Source organism: Carcharodon carcharias, chromosome 2, assembly GCF_017639515.1.
Source record: "Carcharodon carcharias isolate sCarCar2 chromosome 2, sCarCar2.pri, whole genome shotgun sequence".
Taxonomy (NCBI): Eukaryota; Metazoa; Chordata; class Chondrichthyes; order Lamniformes; family Lamnidae; genus Carcharodon; species Carcharodon carcharias.
Window position 1 is genome coordinate 183,718,371 of NC_054468.1, and position 21,984 is coordinate 183,740,354.

At 42.5% G+C, this 21,984-nt stretch overlaps 1 protein-coding gene across 4 annotated transcripts in view; it reads left to right on the forward strand.

Annotated features, from left to right (window-relative positions):
- Positions 1-2,912: 2,912 nt before the first annotated feature.
- The window catches only part of ppp2r5a (protein phosphatase 2, regulatory subunit B', alpha isoform), a 236,953-nt gene continuing 217,881 nt past the window's right edge, over positions 2,913-21,984 (forward strand). The window contains exon 1 of one of the 4 annotated variants that reach the window (XM_041182923.1): positions 2,913-3,146. Coding sequence is in view for 3 of the 4 variants with exons in the window: in XM_041182921.1 (XP_041038855.1) it covers positions 3,573-3,732 (160 nt within the window). In the remaining variant the exon portion in view is untranslated. Of the gene's footprint in view, positions 3,147-3,263; positions 3,733-4,152; positions 4,326-21,984 lie in introns of those variants that run through there. The other 3 variants (XM_041182921.1, XM_041182920.1, XM_041182922.1) reach the window with 3 other exon arrangements.

Here is a 21,984-nt window from a genome sequence, read left to right on the forward strand (position 1 = left end):
GGTGAGGAGAGAGGAAGTGAAGGGGCAGGTGTTGCATCTTTTGCGTGGGCATGGGGTGGTGCCATAGGAGGGGGTTGAGGAGTAGGGGGTGATGGAGGAGTGGACCAGGGTGTCCCGGAGGGAGCGATCCCTACGGAATGCCGATAAGGGGGGTGAAGGGAAGATGTGTTTGGTGGTGGCATCATGCTGGAGTTGGCGGAAATGGCGGAGGATGATCCTTTGAATGCGGAGGCTGGTGGGGTGATAAGTGAGGACAAGGGGGACCCTATCATGTTTCTGGGAGGGAGGAGAAGGCGCCATTTCCGCCAACTCCAGCATGATGCCACCACCAAACACATCTTCCCTTCACCCCCCTTATCGGCATTCCGTAGGGATCGCTCCCTCCGGGACACCCTGGTCCACTCCTCCATCACCCCCTACTCCTCAACCCCCTCCTATGGCACCACCCCATGCCCACGCAAAAGATGCAACACCTGCCCCTTCACTTCCTCTCTCCTCACCGTCCAAGGTCCCAAACACTCCTTTCAAGTGAAGCAGCATTTCACTTGCATTTCCCCCAACTTAGTCTACTGCATTCGTTGCTCCCAATGTGGTCTCCTCTACATTGGAGAGACCAAACGTAAACTGGGCGACCGCTTTGCAGAACACCTGCGGTCTGTCCGCAAGAATGACCCAAACCTCCCTGTCGCTTGCCATTTCAACACTCCACCCTGCTCTCTTGCCCACATGTCTGTCCTTGGCTTGCTGCATTGTTCCAGTGAAGCCCAACGCAAACTGGAGGAACAACACCTCATCTTCCGACTAGGGACTTTACAGCCTTCCGGACTGAATATTGAATTCAACAACTTTAGGTCGTAAGCTCCCTCCCCCATCCCCACCCCCTTTCTGTTTCCCCCTTCCCTTTTTTTCCAATAAATTATAAAGATTTTCCTTTTCCCACCTATTTCCATTATATAAAAAAAACCCCACTAGAGCTATACCTTGAGTGCCCTACCATCCATTCTTAATTAGCACATTCGTTTAGATAATATCACCAACTTTAATTTTAACACCTATGTGTTCTATTGTACTATTGTCGTTGACATCTTTTGATGATCTGCTTCTATCACTGCTTGTTTGTCCCTACAACCACACCACCCCCCCCCCCCCCACCTCTTTGTCTCTCTATCTCTCCGCCCCCCACACACACACCTTAAACCAGCTTATATTTCAACTCTTTCTTGGACTCGAACGCAAGTTCTGTCGAAGAGTCATGAGGACTCGAAACGTCAACTCTTTTCTTCTCCGCCGATGCTGCCAGACCTGCTGAGTTTTTCCAGGTAATTCTGTTTTTGCCTTAAATCCATGCCCCTGGTTATTGATCCCTCCACCAAGGGGTAAAGTTCTTTCCTGTCTACTCTATTTAAGCCCCTTAATTATGTCCCCCCTCAATCTCCTCTGCTCCAGGGAAAATAACCCCAGTCTATCTAATCTCTCCTCATAGCTCTCCAGCCCAGGCAACATTCTGGTAAATCTCCTCTGCAATCTCTCTAGAGCATCACATCCTTCCTATAATGAGGATTCTAGAATTGCACACAATACTCTAGCTGTGGCCTAACCAGCATTTTATACAGTTCCAGCCTAACCTCCCTGCTCTTATATTCTATGCCTTGGCTAATAAAGGCAAGTATCCCATATGCCTTCTTATCCACCTTATTTACCTGTCCCGCTACCTTAAGGGACCGGTGAACATGCACACCAAGGTCCATCTGATCCTTAGTACTTTGCAGAGTCCTACCATTCGTGTATTTCTGTGCCTTGTTTGTCCTGCCCAATGCATCACCTCACACTTATCTGGATTAAATTCCATTTGGCACTGATCAGCCCATCTGACCAGCCCGACTATATCCTCCTGTAATCTAAGGCTATCCTCCTCATTATTTACCACCCCCCCCCCCAACTCGGGTTATTTTATGAAAACAATCAACATTTTAAACATAAAATTAACTCATTGCCAAAAGTCATTTCGAGTTCGCAACATACTTTTGAAGTCCTTGTGAATTATCTTGTATTATTAAAAAGATCTAATAAACAAATATTTAGTCTGTGCCTGTATATATTTTGCACCTCTCTTCCCCCCGCCCCCCTCCCCCCTCCCCCCTCCCCACGGTTATTCATCAACCATTTTCCATCTGATTTATTGAAATCTTATTTCAAGTACATTGCTCTCTGTTAATGCGATATATCTTTAGAAAATTAACATGATAATTTTAAAGGTAAAATGTATTTGATTCTGTTACAGGACATATCCAATAGCGTATCATAAATACAAGATGTCACTATACACAACGTGTCGAAGGGTCATGAGGACTCGAAACGTCAACTCTTTTCTTCTCCGCCGATGCTGCCAGACCTGCTGAGTTTTTCCAGGTAATTCTGTTTTTGTTGTGTAAACAAAGAAACTTATTATGCAGATTTAATTCAGCATTTTCAAAATTTGACCTCAATAATTTACGCAAAAAGTGCCGTTCACAAATAGGGTGCAAAACATCTCAACGAATAAAGGTTTAAAGCAGCAAACAGGGTAATGCCGAAGTACATCATTTAAACTTGAAACGCGAGAAATTCATTTCCTCATAAAACACACACAAATAACTCCACATATCCACAATAACACGATCGGTCACAATCCAACCACCAATCATATCGGCCTTATTTATCACATGCCCCCGAAACAATATGGCCTCCGCCAACCGAACTTGGTGGCGTACGCCCCGCCCTCGGACCCTCCTGATTGGCCAAGTGACGATAACAACTGCGCGGGTGCGCGCAAGGGAATGTCGTTTTCCGACTTCCGATTGGTCAGTCGCATGTCAATCATAGCCGTTCCCCCACATTTCCGCTCCACAAGATTGGTTAATCCTAACTCAATTGGTGTGTTTTGGAGCGCGCGAGGGAGGCGGCGATAGTTGGTGGTTCCCCCCTTTTTTTTAAAAAAAAAACGTGTTTATTTTAAATTTAAAGCCACGATTGACCTCGAGCGGTTTCGGGATCGTTGAGAAAAAGTGCAAAAAAAATTGTCATCGCTGTTGTTGTTTTGCGGGAGGCGGCAGTTGATGGACACGCAGAGAGCTGCTGCGAGTGAAGGCGACAGCGGCAGGTCGCGGGTATTGACAGCGTGTTAGTCAGCTCCAGCTCGGGGGTGGGGGGGTGAGGGTACCGCCAGTGGGGAGGGGAGGAGGGGAGGGGGGGAGGGGGGGGTCCGGCCAACAGGCACTCCCGGGGGGGGGGGGGCATCGGAGAGGAGTAGGCCGCAGGGTGCCCGGGCACCGAGCTCCAGTCCTCGTCGCCAATATTAACTTCTCATATTGTCGCCTGCACTTTTAAAAAAAAATATATATTTTGCACCTCCCCCCCCGCCCCCCTCCCCACGGTTACTTTAACCCTTTTATTGAATCTGATTCACATATACACGGTTCAACACCCGCTGCCTCTTGCCTAAGAACACCGCTCCCACCCCCCCCCCCCCCAACACTTCTCCCGCTGCCACCAATTTTCCTGTCGGTGTGGTCGCCAGTTTTTATTTTAAGAAGATGTCGGCGGCGGCAGCCGTGGTGACAGCAGCGGAAAAAGTGGATGGTTTCACCAGGAAATCCGTGCGGAAAGCGGCCAGGCAGAAGAGGTCGCAGGGATCGTCGCAGTTCAGGAGTCGGAGCAGCCCGGTCGAGATCCTGCTTCTTCCGCCCCTCAAAGGTACTGAGATCCCTGGACTAATCCTGTTCATTTAACCATACAGAAAGCATCAGTACCGCCCCCCACCCATCCATTAAAATATCCAGCTTCGATCAACAACCCCACTCGCGCTTCAACATGCCCAGGTTTGAAGATTACCCAACACTCAACACATTAAAATATCGAAGTTCAGAAACCAGCCCCGGCTTTCTTATCCATTAAAATACCCAAGTTCAGAAACCGCCCGCCCCCCCCCCCGCAACTCGCCCATCGAAATATCGAGTTTCAGTGATCGCACACCCATCCAAGTACCCAGGTTCAAAGAATACTCCCTTCTCGCCCATCAAAATATCAAGGTTCAGAGATTACCCCTATAGCCACACATCAAAATGCCTTGTTGCACCCCTATTCACCTAAGAAGCATTGTGGTTTGAAGACCACCCCATCGTCCATTAAAGTATCCAGTTTTGAACACTAACAAATTCAGAGTCAACCCCACTTGCCTATCAAAATTTCGAACTTCGGAACCACTGGTCCATCTCAAAATACTGAAGTTTAGAGATCACGTCCTCACCTAGCAATGTACAGACCTCACATACTTTTCCTACTGGCTGGTAAGAGATTTTAATCCTTTACACATGAATATAAGTATCAACATTTAGAGACTTTTGCACCTTACTCATCCATCAATGTATTATGTTTTGGAGATTATGCCCTGTTCCCTACTTGTTCATCAAAATATCTCCTTTACAAGCATTACTGAGGTTAAAAATGTTAGCCCAACTCATCTAGAAATGTCATTGTTCAGACACCAATTGTAGTTCACAAACAGCACTCTGCATTTAGTTCCCAAGGTTCAGAATTTATTCATCCCGCGCCTCCCCAATAGTCACCAATACAAATCTGTACTTTCAGAGACTTCAGGTCTCTTTCACTCTGGAAAGTTTTGAAATTCTTTGACTTGACACTCAGAAGTATCATGGTTCAGATACTTGATCCCTTCACTCCCTCTAACCTTCAATAGTTTTGAAGTTTGAGAACTTTGCTCCCCATTTTGGCTGAGAAGTATTGAAGTTCACTGATTTCACCACTTTCTCCCATGTCTGCCTCTGATAATTTTTAATTTGCTTTCTATTGTAAAGGTAAAGATTTGGTGTTTATCCCTTCCTCAAAGATTGAGTGATTGAGATAATTTAGTTCTGAATTAAGTTAATTTAGCAATCAAATTTGTTATCTTAAGACATAGATTTGAACCTTATTGTAGTTCTTTAAATGCTTGAAGTATTGGGATTCCATTTTGAGATGAGATCTCTTGATATTGTTATATGTGCATTGTTTTTTTTGTTTAATTGTTTTTCATTCAATTCAATATGTTGAGCAATTTAATGCATACGCATTTTTTGAAAGTTTACAACTGCAAAATTTTACAACACAATGCAATGGAATTTAAAAACTCGCTATAGTGCATTATTACTTAATTGATTTTCAGAGTCAGTTTCATAAAATTTATTCCCAAGAAATAAAAACAATAATTTCTGTTTTTGTCACTGATGTAGAAAACTGATTTGTGTCTATGGTGCTAGAATAGTGAATCTTGAAGTTGGAGATTTGCTTAAAACTTATCTGTATTTACTGTACATAGTACTTCGCTTCAATGGGTGATAGTGGGGAACTGTTTGAAGTTTTCAAAAATGTAAATTAAATTTATAAATTTGTACAAGTTCAATTTTACTTCTTACGTACTTGTATAAATAGGTGGCACTGATGAAATAAAAATGTTTGTCCCGTAGTAGTCAATTAAAACTGCAATTGTAATAGAAATGAGGTAAATTTCCCCCCCCAGTTGTAATTTCATGGAAAATAAGTAGTATATTTCATATAGTTATATGTTAATTATCATTTCTCAGAGGTGAGCTTTCACCCATCTTTTTGACTTTTTCCAATGGCTGAATATGTCCTTGATATTTCCTTCCTTTAAGTATTTGCACGGAAATTGCTTACAGCAACAATGTGGTGGAATACATTCTTTCCCTCTTTTTCCTGCATGAATTGCAACTTGTCTAAAACTTCACTACTTGCAACTTCTCCTGTACTAACAACCCACTTTCCTCTCCTCCCAGCTTCATATTCATATCTTCATATTAATTATCTTGGTCTTTCTACCTCTAACTCTCAGTTTGTGTCCTGTCATCCTATACATCTCCGCATCTACTCGCTTTCCTTTTTTAAGGCACTCCTTTAAACCCACCTCTTTGACCAAACTTTTTGACTTCTGATCTAATATCTCCTTATTTGGCTCAGTGTCGTACTTGGTTTTGCAATGCTCCTGTGAAAGCCTAGTAATATTATGTTAAAGGTGCTATACAAATGTAAGTTATTGGTCTTCTGCCACGGCCTCTATTACATGCTTTCACCTTCCTCTCCACTCCTTTCCGTTGTCGTGTTGCACAGCATTTACCAGTCTTGGCCTTTTTTTCCTCAAATTCTTTTCCTAAACCTCACTTCCCACCTTCAGAAACCTCTGACGCCAACTCTTCGACCTAGTTAATAATCATCTCTACAGTTATTCTTTGTTGCTTAGCTTTGGTTTCTTCTCTGTGAAGCATCTTGAAATTTTTATTATATCAAAAGCATTACATAAGTGCAAGTAATTTCAAACAAACCATGTTTCCCATTTGAAGTTTAAAATTGTTTTTTGAGTAGGTGTGTTTTATGTCAAAATTCAAATAATTCTGATACCCAAATATTATAAACACAATCACCTGATTATGTAACTAATAATGAATTCTGAATAAACTGTACAGTGCCTGCAGTTACATAAGTGTATGCATAAAAAAAGCTAGGCAATATATGAAAGACAGAAAATCTTGGTAATCAAATCATATCGTAAACGTTGTTAGTAACTATTTTCTGAATGTCTCTATGGAGTAATAGATTTTAACAACTTTATCCCATATTGGATATTATGCATGCTATCAGCAATCACTATCAACAAATATCAGCAAATACACTTGTTATTAACAAAGTGTCTTTAATATGGTAAAAAAAAGGCCTGAGGGTGTTACATAATTTTAACTTGAGGGAAATGCAAATAATGTTTCAAATCGCTCTGTAATGTCTGGTACATGGTTTGATTCAGTGGCAACCTTGCAAGTAATTCATGATTTGCTGTTGTTTATTTAGGTTTCTGAAATGTAGAAGAGGCATCTTCTAATTATGCAGTGACAATATTTTGTTATCATTCTTTTATGGAATAGCAGTCTTTAAGGTTATGGAATTGCTTAAATAATTCTCATCTGCTGCAGTATTCGAGTTAGGACTGCTACTCCTTGGTACCAAGAGGAACATTTGACAGTAGTTCTACTCCTGAATATTGTCCAATGATTTCTATGTATTTTTGGTGAGGACTGGATGGGGTTTGGCCACTCGTGAGGTAGTGCTGGGTTTCTAGCATCAATGCAAGTAAAAAGTCAGCATTTTCAAGAAAGGGAGGGAGAAAATTAGTGAAGAAAAATTGAAAAAAATCTTCTGTTTATTAAAATCCTCAAATTATTTAGGCTAAACAATTGAAGTAACAGACTCTTGTTCTAGGCTAGAAGTTCATCATTGGCTTTGAAGTGCTTTGGGAATGTACTGAAGTTTTGAAAGGTGCTTTATCAATGCAAGTTTGTCTGTTTCTGTTGCTGTGTGCACTGTAAAGACCATGTGATAGCAATATAATAACGTTTAGTAAGTTTATTCTTTTCAAAAAAACAATCAGTATGTAATGACAGTTGTCATTGCAGGACTGACTTGTTGGGCCCTGTTCATATTTGCCTAATTTCAACATCCATAACTAACTTGTGCTTTCTTGACTGGTAATTGAACTAAGCAATACAAAATTAGCTTCACTTAAGATTGGAAGGTATTTCTGATTTTGTAAATACATCTGAAGTTTTCCAAAGATCCATCTTATTTGTCTACTACCTACAACACCTGTCACATTTTTTATAAAATCTATCTTTTTCTCTGTTTATTCCCTCTCTCTTGCTTGCTCTTGTTCACTTGCGCTCACAGCCATTGACTCCTGCGTGTGCTCTGCCTCTCGTGGCCATTTGATCCTCTGCGCACTCTCGGGCTCCCAAGATCTGAAACCTCAGTGGCCTGCACCTGCAACACACGTAACCCCCACTTTCCCACCCCTCTTCCCACACCCCACTCGTGACCATCCTTCCACTCCCGCACTTCTACAACCTCTGCTGCACAAGTTCCCCACAATCCGTGGCACACGCGCTGCCTGTCACCAAAACCTGTCGCACACGCTCCCCCTCGCCCCACCCCTAGCGCTGATCCTACCTTACTGCTCGCGCACACACACCTTTCCCCCAATCCACTGTTGCTTGTGTGCCCCCTGCATTCCCTGCTGTGCCAGCACCCCCCCACCCTCTGCTGCATGTGTGCTCCCCCTTCCCCACATTCCCAGCTGCGCCAGTGCACACGTCCTTCCAACTCATACCTCACATGCGCAGCCCCATGCGCTAAGTGGGCGCTCTGCCACTCCTTGTGGCACGTGTGACCCCACTGGAGACTTGCTCCCTTCCCACCCCCTAGTGGGAGTGCACTGCCTCAAAACCTTGCCGTGCACATGCGCCCTCAACCCCTTGCTGCACATGCTCCCCAAACCACACATGCTCTTGCGTGCGATCCCCAAACTCACCTGCTCTCACGCACTAAACCCTGTCTCACGTGGTCCCACTCCTGCCAAAGTCTGTTGGTGCGCAGTCATGCTGACCAAACACTGTCATGTACACTGCCTTCCCGCCCAACCATGATGCATGTTCTCCCTCCCCCGCAGCCGGCTGGGCGCGCTAGCCCTCCCCCTGGCCGGTTTGGGTGCGCCAGGTGTCCCCCACGGCTGAAGGACGAAGATGCTGCTAAAGTCATAGTGAAGGACGAGGTGATTGACAGACTGTATGTGCTAAAAATCGATCAAGAGGAGGTATGGAAAGGCTGGCAGCAATTAAATGCGATAACTTGCCAGGATGAATGGGATGCATCGAAGGATGTTGAAGGAAATGTGAATGGAAATGGATGGAAGTACTGGCCATAGTCTTCCAATCTTTGTTGGAATCAGGGGTGGTGCCAGAACACTGGAGAATTGTGAATGTTGTGCCCTTGTTCAAAAGAAGATGTAAGGATAAAATCCAGCAACGGCAGGCTAGTCACTTTTACCTTGGCGGTGGGAAAACCTTTTGGAAAAGAAAAAGCCTTACAAAAGCCATTTGGACAAGGGTGGATTATTTAAGGAAAGACAGCACTGATTTGTTAAAACAAATCACGTAGAGGGGCCCAGACAGGGTAGATGAAGAAAAACTGTTTCCGTTGGCAAATGGGGTCAAGAACTAGAGGGTGCAGACTTAAGGCGGTTAGTAAAAGAACCAAAGGCAACATGAGAAAACATTTTTTAATACAGTCAGCGATGAGGATTTGGAATACCTAAAAGTAGTGGAGGCTGATTCAATGCGCAGGGTTACGGGGCAAGCCTGAGAGTGTGATTAGCTCAATTGCAGTTGCAGAGAACAGGTGAGGACTTGACTAGCTGAGTGGCCTCCCTTTGTGCTATAACCACCCTGTGGTTCTCTGTCATTGACCCTTCAGAAATCCTGTTAGCTCTGTCTTTATTGCAGCCAACATTATAGTTTAATAAACTCCATTTATAGTTATGGAGTGAGACCTGAGGAGTTTTAACTCTAAAACTCTGACTGAAAACACCACACTGACAATTTTAATTTTTAAGCTGAAAACTATGAATCACATTAAGAAGTGAGATGACAGTATGAGTAAAACAAACAAAATATTCTCGCTGGTTTATAAAGCTTAACTCTTTGTGTTTCTTTTAAATCAATAAAATTTTGAAGTCTTCAGTAGTTTTCTAGAACACTGTAAGTTAGACCACATGTCCTTGATCGAAAGAAATGAACCCTACAGTGTCTTTTATTGGCCTTTGATTGTATAACAGTGTGGTGAGAAGTGAAATTAAAAACTGACACAAAGATCAAATTGTTTTCCTTCAGTCAAAGTGAAATTCAGGGGCATAAGGAATGCCTTACAGATTTACTGATTTCAGTTTTTAATACCCATAGAACCAAGTAACATTTCTAATGGCAGATGAGAGATCTGTGGGATGGTAAATACAGAAATTGGTTTGCTTCCAATGCTTCTTAAGTAATCCATATAAACAGGGGCTGGACAGTTCCCTTTGAAGTTCTACTTACATAATAGCCAGGGATATAGATTCTTACAGGGACATTACTGATCTCAGCCAGCTGCTGTATAAAACAATTGTAGTAAATCAGCAAGGTATAGGGGTTGGTAAAAATGCTCTAAAAGAACTATAATCTGGAAAAATGTGCGATTGACAGAACTATGTCACAATTTACTGTCAGTAACTTGCCGTGTTTGCAGTTTCTTTTCGTTGTAAGATATATATAATTTTAATCTTAATGTGATGGGCAGGTAATGTAGTTGCCGGTGTAAATAGTTATGGGATGATTAATAGGCCTGTAGCGCACAAGGTTGCAACTATTGGCTTAGAGACAAATTAGTCTATTTCTGAAAACCGTCTTTTTGATGCATAAGTTAAAATGCTGGGAAAAGTCTGCAACCTCACAATTTTGTCAATTTTACATTTTTGACGAAGACATCCAAATTTTAGACAATCTTGATGGGGTTTGTAGCCAACTGGTAGATGGGAATGTGCGTGCAGTAAATTCATTTAATGAAGTTCTTCAGAGTCTACAGAATTTTCAACAATTAGCTGGTCAACTCTTTGCAGTGCACATGTTCAATTTTGGATTGAATTAATATAACATTCAGATGTTTTTACAGGTCTAATGGCAATTATCAATTTTTCTCGGCATTATGCTTGTTTTTTTGGACTGTTAGGAGAACCTGCATGAGTGGTGAGGCAAGAGACCAATATAATGTACTATTTCTATTGTGTAACTTTTGACAATCTAATCAGTCTATAGATTTTTTAGTACTCTAAATGACATGCTGCAAAAAGAAAATCCAATGGCTGTTGGAATTTGTTCTTCATGCTTTTGCTTGATTAATATGTAACTTAGTTCAGCTGCATTAAAATGGATTGGCAGATGCTGTGGTGGAATTTTTCACAGAACTATTTATGTATGTGAGAAAAAGGTAGTTTAAAATTGAGTTAATCTGCCTGTGGAACTGTCAAACCAATTTACAATGACATTAGGACATATAACATCTAGTTAATGCAAATAATTATATTAGTAAACTGGACATCTTGTAATAAATGCCCTTTACAGTACTTGGTGCTGTACAAGTTTTACTTTAAACAGTATACAACATGTGCTCAACTAAGTTTGATGGACTTAAAAGGTCAACAAGAATTCCCGTAGCTTTATTTAGTTTTCTGTCTGAATGGATGCATCACTGCAGGCAATAGAAACAATTTGCTCAAAATAATTAGAACTTTCTTTATGTTCAATAATGTTGTTGCAGAATATTCATAGAATATTGCTGAAAAAAGACACGTCTAAGCTTCTTGTCTTGTACTCGTCAGGACACTCGCAAGAATACCAGTATAAGAGAGAAAGCAACAATTTATACTGTATGTGAAGACAGTGCTGTTTGGTTGTCAAGTGGCATTGCCATGGCGAATGCGCCACTAATGATGCCTGGCAGTTAACTGCCAAGCATTGTTTGAAATTTAAATCAGACAGCTTGACCCTGATTGGTCAAGGCATTGCCCTGAGGAATGAGTCAGCAAAAGCTGTCATTTATTTTGTTTAACTGAAACAGGTGCAATTTATGTACATGTGTTCTCTCATATTGTGTCCAGACCCCAAGACACTAGTGGTCTGTTCAAAAGCAAATTATCTGCCTACTGTCACAACTTGAGTACAGTTGTGCTGAACCTCATGCAGCTTTTGGTCAGGCAGCGAAACTATAGATCAGTTCCCAAACTGTTGGTTGCTACCCCTTTTGAGGCGGCAGAAGCAGTGAATGGGCTTGCGAGCTTCCCCCTCCACCAAGGCTGAGGCCCAGGCAATGTCCGGCCTTGCCCTAGCCCTATTCGTGTCTCGGTATTAGGATTTTTTTCCTCCTTCTCAACACCATTTGAAAATAGCTGCGTGCTGGCTAGGGCTCAGGCTATCAGCGTTGGCCAACGCGTGTGTGCGTGTGCGTGTTTACAGCTTGTGTTGGGGAGGGGCTGTTTACAGTGGGCGTGTTGGGGAGGGGGAAGATTACAGTCTGAGTGGGTGGGGTGCTTCACTGATTTTTCTGTCACTGGGGAATACGGAGAGCTTGGCTGATGCTTAAATGGCCAGTAACTGTTACATGTTCTATGCCTGGTAAGAAGCAGTACGTTTTATTCATGAACCCCAGCCCCAGGTTGGGAGGAGCACCACTCCACATTCAGGCAATGTACTTAAATCCATTTTATTCTGAAGCTGCATTGTGTAGCAGAATCCATAGTGATACTATAGCTTCTGAGACAATGAATGTTGCTTTGCTATTTGAAATCCTCAGTAGAAAATTAAAAGTTTTGATTCATCTCACATGAAAATCAGTAATGCTGAATGCAAACATCAGTTGTAGCTGCTGCCTCCTGACCAAGGTCTGTCAGTTGGAGTGGCTCAGATGAAGTAATGGATTGGCAGGTACATAAAATAACATTTTGTAAAGTATTCTAAAAATACATTTTCATATTTGTATGATATTTGTCAATCTAGAAAAAGCAAACGTTAATTACTATATACTGAATGTTACTATGCTGTTTTATTGCTGTTTTGATTTTGTTGGAGTCTGGGGTCATGTTAAGTTTCAAGTGTTAAAATGGGGTCACATTGAAAAATAGTTTGGGAAGCACTGCTGTAGCTGGAACAGTTCCAAGTCAGCATGGAATCTTGCTCACAGGCATGGTTGCGAGGTGGTGATTTAACTCCAGAGTAGCCACATCATCTATCAGCTGAAGCAGCCATTGATGCAGATGTTCTATGAGACATCGCGGTTTAATGTCCCTGTTTGTAGAGTGGGAGGCAGAGAAGGAAGAAATAGGTGCAATCAAAAGATGTTGATAGGAAAAGTAGGAACTATTATAAATTTTTAAATAATTGCAATATTTTAAAGAATTTTTATTTAAAATCCTAGACCGCCATCTTGTTGTGTTGCAAATCATTTACTTTTTTCTCTTCTACACAGGCAGATTTTTGACTGTTTCCTTCTGATTTCCAAATATCTGTTCACTGACTAAAGAGATTACAGGAGCCTTTTGTCACGAGACAGCATATTGTTGGATACCCTGTCTTGTGCACTTGCAATCTCATTGCCAGTTAAAATCATTCCATGGTAATAGTTTTAGGCAGAGAAGACTGGAACTCAACAGCACTGTGGGTGTACCTACACCACAGGGACTGCAGCGGTTCAAGAAGGCAGCTCACCACCATCTTCTCAAGGGCAATTAGGGATGGGCAATAATTGCTGGCCAAGCCAGCGACGCCCACATCCTGTAAATGAACTTAAAAAAAGACAGTCCACCCAGCACACTATCCACAGCATTCTTTTGGTGCGTTTCTAATGACCCTGAATTTGATTTGTTGTTGAGATACTTTTACAGAATCACTGAATATTTACAGCACAGAAGGAGGCCATTCAGCTCAAGTGTCGTGCAAACTCTCTGAATGAACAATTCACCTAGTGCCATTCTCCTGCCTTCTCTGTGTAGCCTTGCATATTTTTCCTTTTCAGATGATAATCCAATTCCATCTTGAATGCCTCACTTGAACCTGCCTCCACCTCACTCGGGCAGTGCATTCCAGATCCTAATCACATGGTGTCTAGAAAAAGTATTTCCTCATTTCGCCATTGTTTCTTTTGCCGATTACTTTAAATCTGTGCTCACTGGTTCTTGATCCTTCCACCAATGGGAAAAGTTTCTCCCTATCTGTCCAGATCTCATGATTTTGAGTACTTCTATCAAATCTCCTCTCCACCTCCCCTTCTCCAAGGAGAACAGTCCCAACTTCTCCAATCTATCTGTGTAACTGAAGTTCCTCATTGCTGGAACCATTCTCATGAAACTTCTGCACTCATGCCTTCACATTCTTCCTAAGGTGTGGCGCCCAGAACTGGACACAGTAATCCAGTTGAGGCCGTACCAGTGTTTTTATACAAGTTAAACATAACTTCTTTGCTTTTGTACACTATGCTCCTTTTAATAAAACCTAGGATGCTGTATACTTTATTAACCATTCTCAACCTGCCCTGCCACCTTCAATGATTTATGCATATATACACCCAGGTGCCCAGTGTTTCTCTACCCTTTTTTAGAACTTGGGAAAGAACAGGGGTCCTAACACTGATTCCTGGGGAATTCCACTATAAAACTTCCTCCAGTCGGAAAAGGATCTATTAACAACTACTCTCTGTTTCTTGTCACTCAACCGATTTTGTATCCATGTTGCTACTGCCCCTTTTATTGAATGAGCCCTAATTTTGTTCACAAGTCTGCTGTTCAGCGCTTCATCAGATGCCTTTTGGAAGTCCATGTTAACCACCTCATCCACCTTCTCTTGTTACCTCATCAAAAAACTCCCAAGTTAGTTAAGCACAATTTGCTCTTAACAAATTCATGCTGCCTTTCCTTAATTAACCCCCATTTGCCCAAGTGCTATTAGTTTTGTCCTGAATCATGGTTTCAAGAAGCTTCCCCATCACGGTGGTTAAACTGCCTGGCCTGTAGATGCTGGACTTAGCTTTTATACCCTTTTTTGAACAAGGGTGTAACATTTGCAATTCACCAGTCCTCTGGCACCACCCCTGAGTTTAAGAAAGACTGGAAAATTATGGCAAGTGCCTCTGCAATTTCCACTTTCACTTCCCTCCGTATCCTTGGATGTATCTTATCTGGTCCTGGTGGCTTATCAATTTTAGTACAGTATCCAGTACCACCTCCTTATCCATTTTAAACTCTTCAAGAACTACCTCCTCTTTCACCATGATCTGGGTAGTATCTTCTTACTTGGCAAAGGTAGTTGCAAAGTATATTTAAAGTTCAATTAATACCTCAACCATGCTCCATCCACTAATCCCCTTTTCGGTCTCTAATTGGCCCCATTCCTTTTACCATCGTTTTGCTAATTATATCTCTGTAGGAGACTTTTGATTCCCTTTTATGTTAGCTGCTGGTCTCTCTTTGTACTTTTGCTTTGCTTCTCTTATTTGCTTTTTCAATTTTCCTTTGAACCTTCTATATTCAGCCTGGCTCTTGGTTGTACTATCCACCTGACATCTGTTATAAGTACACGTTTTCCACTTCAGCTTCATCTCATCTCTTTTGTCATTCACTGAGCTCTGGGTTTGTTTGCTGTACCTTTCCTCTTTGTGGGAATATACCTTAACTGTGCCCGAACTATCTCTTCTTTCAAAGCAGCCTATTGTTCAGTTCCTCTTTTGCCTGCCAACCTTGAATTTCAATTTATCTGATTTATCTATTCTTACTCCATTGATTTTGGCTTTCCCTCAGTTAATTATTCTTACCTAGATTGTTCCTTGTCCTTTTCCATAGCCAACCTAAACTTTATAATACAATGATCGTTGTTCCTATGTGCTCCCTACTGACCACGTTCTCAAAATCCAGGTCTTGCAGTACCTCCTTTCTCATTGGACTGGAAACATACTGCTGTGGAGAATTTTCCTGAACAACTCTGGGGTGGGGGGGGGGGGGTGTCATGCTCCTCTCTGCCCTTTACACTGCTACTATCCCAGTCTGTATTCAGATAACTAAAGTCCCCCATTAGGACTACTCTCTAATCCTTGCACCTCTCTGTAATTTCCTTGCAAATTTGTTCCTTTCCCACTATTTGGTGTCCTATTGACTATACCTAGCAATGTAACTGCACCTTTTTTTGTTTCTTAGCTCAAATAGATTCTGTCCTTTTCCCCCGGGACATCCATCCTCTCTCTCCAGCACTGCAATGTTTTCCTAATCAGTGCTATCATCCCTCCCCTTTTCCATCCTTTCCAGAATATCTTGTATCTAGGAATATTTTATTTGCATTCCTTACCTTCTTTGAGCCAGGTCTATTATAGCCACAACATCATATTTCTACCTGGCTATTCCCACCTGTAACTCACCAGTCTCATTTACCGCATTCTGTGCATTCATATACATGCACAATAAACCTTATTTAGACTTTATTACTCTCTCCTTTACTTTGAACCCAGCTAAAAATGTACTATTTCCTGCTCTAGTGCTATCTGGCCGTCCTAGTATTCTGCGCACGTTGGTATTACTCTCTGATATTACCTCCTGGTTCCTACAGCCCTGCCAAGTTAATTTAAACCCTTCCCAATAGCACTAGCAAATCACCCTACAAGGAAATTGGTCATGACTGCGTTTAGGTGCAACCATCTTCCCTGTTCAGCTCCCGTCTTCCCCAGAGCTGTGCCCAGTGTCCCAGGAATCTATAGCTCTCCCTCCAGCTCCATATTTCCAGCCATGGAATAATCAGCTTTATCCTCCTATTTCCATACCTTGTGTGTGGAATCTGGAAAAATCCAGAGATTGCTACTTTTGAGGTCCTTGTTAAGTTCCTACCTAGCAACCTAAATTCTGATTGCAGGACTACATCCCTCTTTCTACCTAGTTGTTGGTACTGATGCAGATTACGACTATTGGCTGTTCGCCCTCTGTCCTCAGGGTGCCCTGCAGCTGTTGCGTCACATTGTTGACCCTGACACCAGGGAGGCAATATACCCCTCAGGATTCCCAACTGCAGCTGCAGAAACACCTGCCTATTCCCCTAGCTATTAAATCTCCTATCACTATTGCTCCTGCAGTCGCCTTTTTGATCCCCTGTACAGCTGAGCCAACTGTGGTGCCATGGATTTGGCTCTGTCTGCACCTCCTAAAGAACCATCACTTTCATTAGCATTAAGAACTGAATACTAGTTGGACAGTGGGATGCACTCGCGGGATTCCTGCACTATCTGCCTGTTTTTTCTTGCCTGTCTGGTGATCACCCATTCCCTCTCCCTGCATATTGTTAAGCTGCAGGGTGACCAATGATGAAATCCGGTGCTTGAACTGCTGCAACTAGTGACACTTCCTGCATGTATGGCTATCCAGGACATGACAAGCATCCTAGAGTTCCCACATAGCACTGGATGTGTACTTGAGAGGTTGGAGCTGCCCTGCCATTCCGATCTTTATTAGATAATAAAGTTTGCTATGACTAATAAACCTTGCTCTTTTTTTTAAAAAAAAGACTCATCAGCTACTCTCTTCCCTTCTGTTGATGCCACTTAAATGCAGGAAATCTGAATGCTTTACTTGTAACTTTGTTTTAAAAATAAGGTTTAAGTTTTAATTTCCCAGCTGCTTAGACTAACTTGCTAAAGTTTGGAGAAAGCGAAACACAGCCGCAGTACTTGCCAGCCAGTCAACTCATGGCCTTTCTGTGATGTCACAATTTGTTTTTTTTTTTCATTTTCAAACTCCAGTCTGCTGTTTCTGCTCCTGACTCTTTTCAGTTAAGTGACAGTCGCTGAGCCTTGGCCTCCAAATTATCTTCTCCCCACTGTTCCCGATTTCTAACACTTCTCTGTACACCCTCCAATAACTGAATATCCTTTTTGGAATAGAGAGACCTAAATTGCAATTTCTATTCCAGGTGTGCTTTCACAATGGCTAAATACAGTTTTCAAATGACCAATCTGAAGTTATATGTTATATCATTTGCTGTACATTCCAACCTTTATTTGTGCTTTTTAAAGAACATGGAAGCAGTGCAAAACAAGCCTGAAAGTGCCCAGCAGATCAGCCACTATCTGAATAGAGAACCAGAGTTAGCATTTCAGGTTGATGACTTTTCGTGTTAGTATTGAACAGCGTTTGATCAAGTACATAGCTAAGCAAAATGTTGGGAGTTGCGGGCAAGAACGAAGGCACTCGTGATAGGGTGGAGGGCATGACTGATTAATTGAAAGAAGGGATGCTGGGTAAGGCAAAAGGAAATAGTTCTGTGACAAATAAAGAAACAAAGGATGGGTCTAGTGGAGGTGTAAATAGTTACACTAGAACAGCAGAGAGGGAGAGGAGCATGGGAACCTAGCAGGGTAAAGTAGGTAGGCCCCAGGGATGTCGACCACTCCAAGCATCTTTCACTTTCAGTGGCTGTAGTGCAGCCATCCTCCATTATCTTTCTGCTGTTGAAGAGTTAAGGTCTAAAATTTAAGGTAGGTCATCTGTAAAGTGCCAAATAAAATAATGGCTTTGTTGAGCTTGTGTTGAACTTTCTAGGGACAATGTAGGAGGCCAAGAGCAAAGAGATCAGAGCAGGGAGTTGAGTGGAGAATTGAGGTCTCAAGCAACTGAAAGCTCAGGGTCACATGCGCTGGCTGAATAGAGGCATTCAGAAAACCAGTGACTCAATCTGTGTTTAGTCTTTCCCATGTAGAGGAGCATGAAATACAATAAACTAAGTTGGAAGTATGATGAAATCTTGATAAGTCAAACTTTGATGACACACAATTCCACTTATGTCTAAGTTATCAATCGTTCCTGCTGGCAGAATGGCAAAAGCTATAGAACAAATGCCCGTGTTTAGCTGAAATTCCACAGTGGCCGATCTGGGTTAGCCGAAGTTTTGTCTGGCGCCTGCAAGAGAAATAATGCTGAAAATGGGGATCATGTGACCAATTAAAATGAAGTGGTTGGACCTAAGTACGCTCAAATTTCTCTGAAGTGACTTGCAAAGCATGTGAGTATGGCAAAATCTGAGAGAAAGTAAAAAGTATTGTCAATTGGAGAGAAGGTGAAGTTGATAGAGCAAAATTGATAGAGGAAAACTGCAATGAAATGGAAAGCAGACATTGCGAATGAATGGGAGATTCCACCATCAAGTTTGTCCACCATTCTGAAAGCCAAGGAGACCATCATGGAACAGTTTAACAAACGAGTATTCTCTCCAGCAAGGTAGGGGAAGAGAATGAGTACCAACCCCTATGTTGAACAACATATGCTAACGTGACTCAAGGCAGCCCGTGCAGATCTCCGGCCCAAACCTGTAGGAAAGGGGAGTTACCAAGTGAAGAAGCTGGGACATATGGAGTTCTCCTATAACGAAGGAGGGCTGGACTGATTCAAGGGAAGGCAAGACGACATCTTCCACTTAGTAAGTCATGAGGGTGCTGTCATTGCAACAGCAATGATAGATGTTTGACTCCAAAGTGGTCTTGTTGAAGTCTTGAATATGTACGCACAAAGAGATATTTTTAACGTGGATGAAACTTGACTATTTGGTGTCCTTTGCCATTCTGCTCTTTGATGTTTAAGGGGGCATGCTTAATGGTGGAAAGCGTAGCAAGGATTGAGTCAGTGCTATGTTCTGTACCAACATGAATGCACCAAAAAGCTGCTGCTTCTCATGATAGGGAAGTCCAAGAAGCTATGGTGTTTTGCCAAAGTCAAGGCCCTACCCACACAGTACAAGACAAATAAAACTGCCTAAAGGATGTCCAACATTTTTGAGGCATGGGTCGAGAAAGTGGACAAAACATATCAAAGGTATGGAGTTTCTAGCAGAGACAACCATGGAAATTTATGTGCAGGTGGATGATGCTGTATGATGCGTATTGGAACTGACAGATGATGCCATCCTAGGTGCGGTATGTTTTCCAGCCAAGAAGGTGATGACCCTGAAGAACCTGATGAATGCCCCCTTGATCACTTGCTTTCCTAGCTGATGCCCTGAAGGCTGTAGTGATGCTCCAGGATTTCATACTGTCAAGCGAAAACACCGAAAAAATGTTTGACTGCATTGATGACATGGTAGACTATATCGTGCACGCCTGAGAACAGCACACTTTGCAGAGGATGATTGAGTTATTCTGGAGCTAAACCCTGGCCTTTCTCAAGGCCAACTCTCAGCCTTTTTCCAGGGCTACACAATGTCAACCATGAACAAACAGAATCAGGATCTGTTTGCTCTTCTACTGTGTTTTTTTTATCTAGCATTTGAATATGAAAATAAAGTAATGTGTTAGATGCGTTTGTGGGCATATTGGGTTACACAGAGACTCACTCAAGTGGCAAATTGGGCCTCCTTGGGAACCACGAAGCCTTGCTTTACTGGAATTTGCAGGTGGCTTTTCTGGGATTTGACTCATTGTGAGTTTACTGTAGAAATAAATTGCTGTTTAACCTGGAAGGAAGGTTTGGAGTCTTGAATGGTGGGAAAGGAGGAGGTGAAAGGACAGGTGTGTTGCTTGCATGGGAAGCTGCTGGGAAATGGGAAGTGGATGATGGAGGGTTAGATCAGCCTGTTTGGAGGAAGTAGTCCCGACGGAATGCAGAGAAGATAGTGTGTTTGGTGGTGGCATTGCACTTTAGGTAGTGAAAATGGTGGGGAATGACCTGTTTAATGTGGTGCTGGGTGGGGTGAAAGGTCAGGACAAGCTGAGCCCTATCATCGTTCTGGGAAGGGGCAGAAATGTGTGAAATGGGATGGACATGTTTGAGGACCTTGTCAGTGATGGGGAGGTGAATCTTGGGCTTGTGAAAACCAAATTCGTTTTGGAAGCACTGACATGGAAGATGACGTTGTCCAGACAGCTGAGGGAGAAACTGGGAGATTGGAATAGAGGTGGGTGGAAGTATAAGGGTTTATAGTAGACATTGATGGAGAGTGTATCCCCAGAAGTGGAAGTAGAGGGAGGTAAAGTCAAAGATGCTTTATGTGAAGGTGTGGAAGTTAGAACCAAAAGTTGAAGAAATTTTCGAGTTCTGCCAGATTTCATAACCTTATGTTTGTGTATTAAATTGCACCCTCCATTTATGTGCACTGATCAAGTTTGCCAAGATCCTTTTGAATCAGTGCATGCTACTATTTGCCACTGCTCCCAGTTTGCAGTGCTCTGCAAATTTGAAGAGTGGAACAATTCCTTAGAACCATAGAAAAGTTACAGCACGGAAGGAGGCCATTTGGCCCATCTTGTCCAGGCCAGCCCGGGGACACGCAGGTGCCCTTTCGAATCCCCCCTTCCTGCACCTGGCCCATAGCCCTGCAGCTTACAGCACTTAAGGTGCAGATCCAAGTACTTTTAAAAGAGTTTAGAGTTTCTGCCACTACCACCAACTTGGGCAGTGAATTCCAGACACCCACCACCCTCTGTGTATAAAAGTTCTTCCTCATGTCCCCCCTACACCTTCTGCCATTTATCTTGAATCTATGTCCCCTGGTTCTAGAATTCTCCACCAAGGGAAACAATTTTATCCCGTCCACTCTATCTATTCCCCTCATAATTTTGTACACTTCAATCAAGTCACCTCTCAGCCGCCTTTGTTCTAAGGAAAATAACCCCAACCTCTCCAATCTCTCCTCGTAGCTACACTTTTCTAACCCTGGCAACATTCTTGTAAACCTCCTCTGCACTCTCTCCAGAGCTATTACGTCCTTCCTGTAATGTGGTGACCAGAACTGCACACAATACTCCAGTTGTGGCCTCACCAGTGTTTTATACAATTCCAACATTTATATCCTTACTTTTATATTCTATACCTCTGCCTTCTTTACAACCTTGTCCACTTGAACTGCTGCCTTCATGGACCTGTGTACTTGTACGCCAAGATCTCTCACTTCATCTACCCCTCTTAGTATATTCCCATTTATTGTGTAATCCCTGTAACTGTTTGACGTCCCTAAATGTATGACCTCACACTTCTCTGTTAAAATCCATCTGCCACTTTACCGCCCACTCCGCCAACCCATCTATATCATTTTGGAGATTATGGCTATCCTCTACACTATCCACTACTTGGCCAATCTTTGTGTCATCTGCAGATTTCCCAATCGTGTCCCCCATGTTCACGTCCAAATCATTAATATATATAACACAAACAGCAAGGGTCCCAACACCGAGCCCTGTGGAACATCACTTGAGCCAACTTTCCATTTGCAAGGGCATCCATCGACCATTACCCTTTGTTTCCTGTTACAAAGCCAACATTTTATCCAGTTTGCCACATTACCCTGCACCCAAGTGCCTTTTTCTATATCATTTCTAAAAATTATAACCAACAGTAACTCAGCAGTCAACCTTTTGGCACTCCACTGGCAACTGGCTGCCAACCAAACCCCAGCACATGCACTGCTACAAGTTGTCGACCAACTAATTTTCATTGTGTTGCTACACTTCGGATTTAAAATCTTCTTTTGCTGAAGAGATCCTAGATTTTAATGGCAATTCAATGAGGAG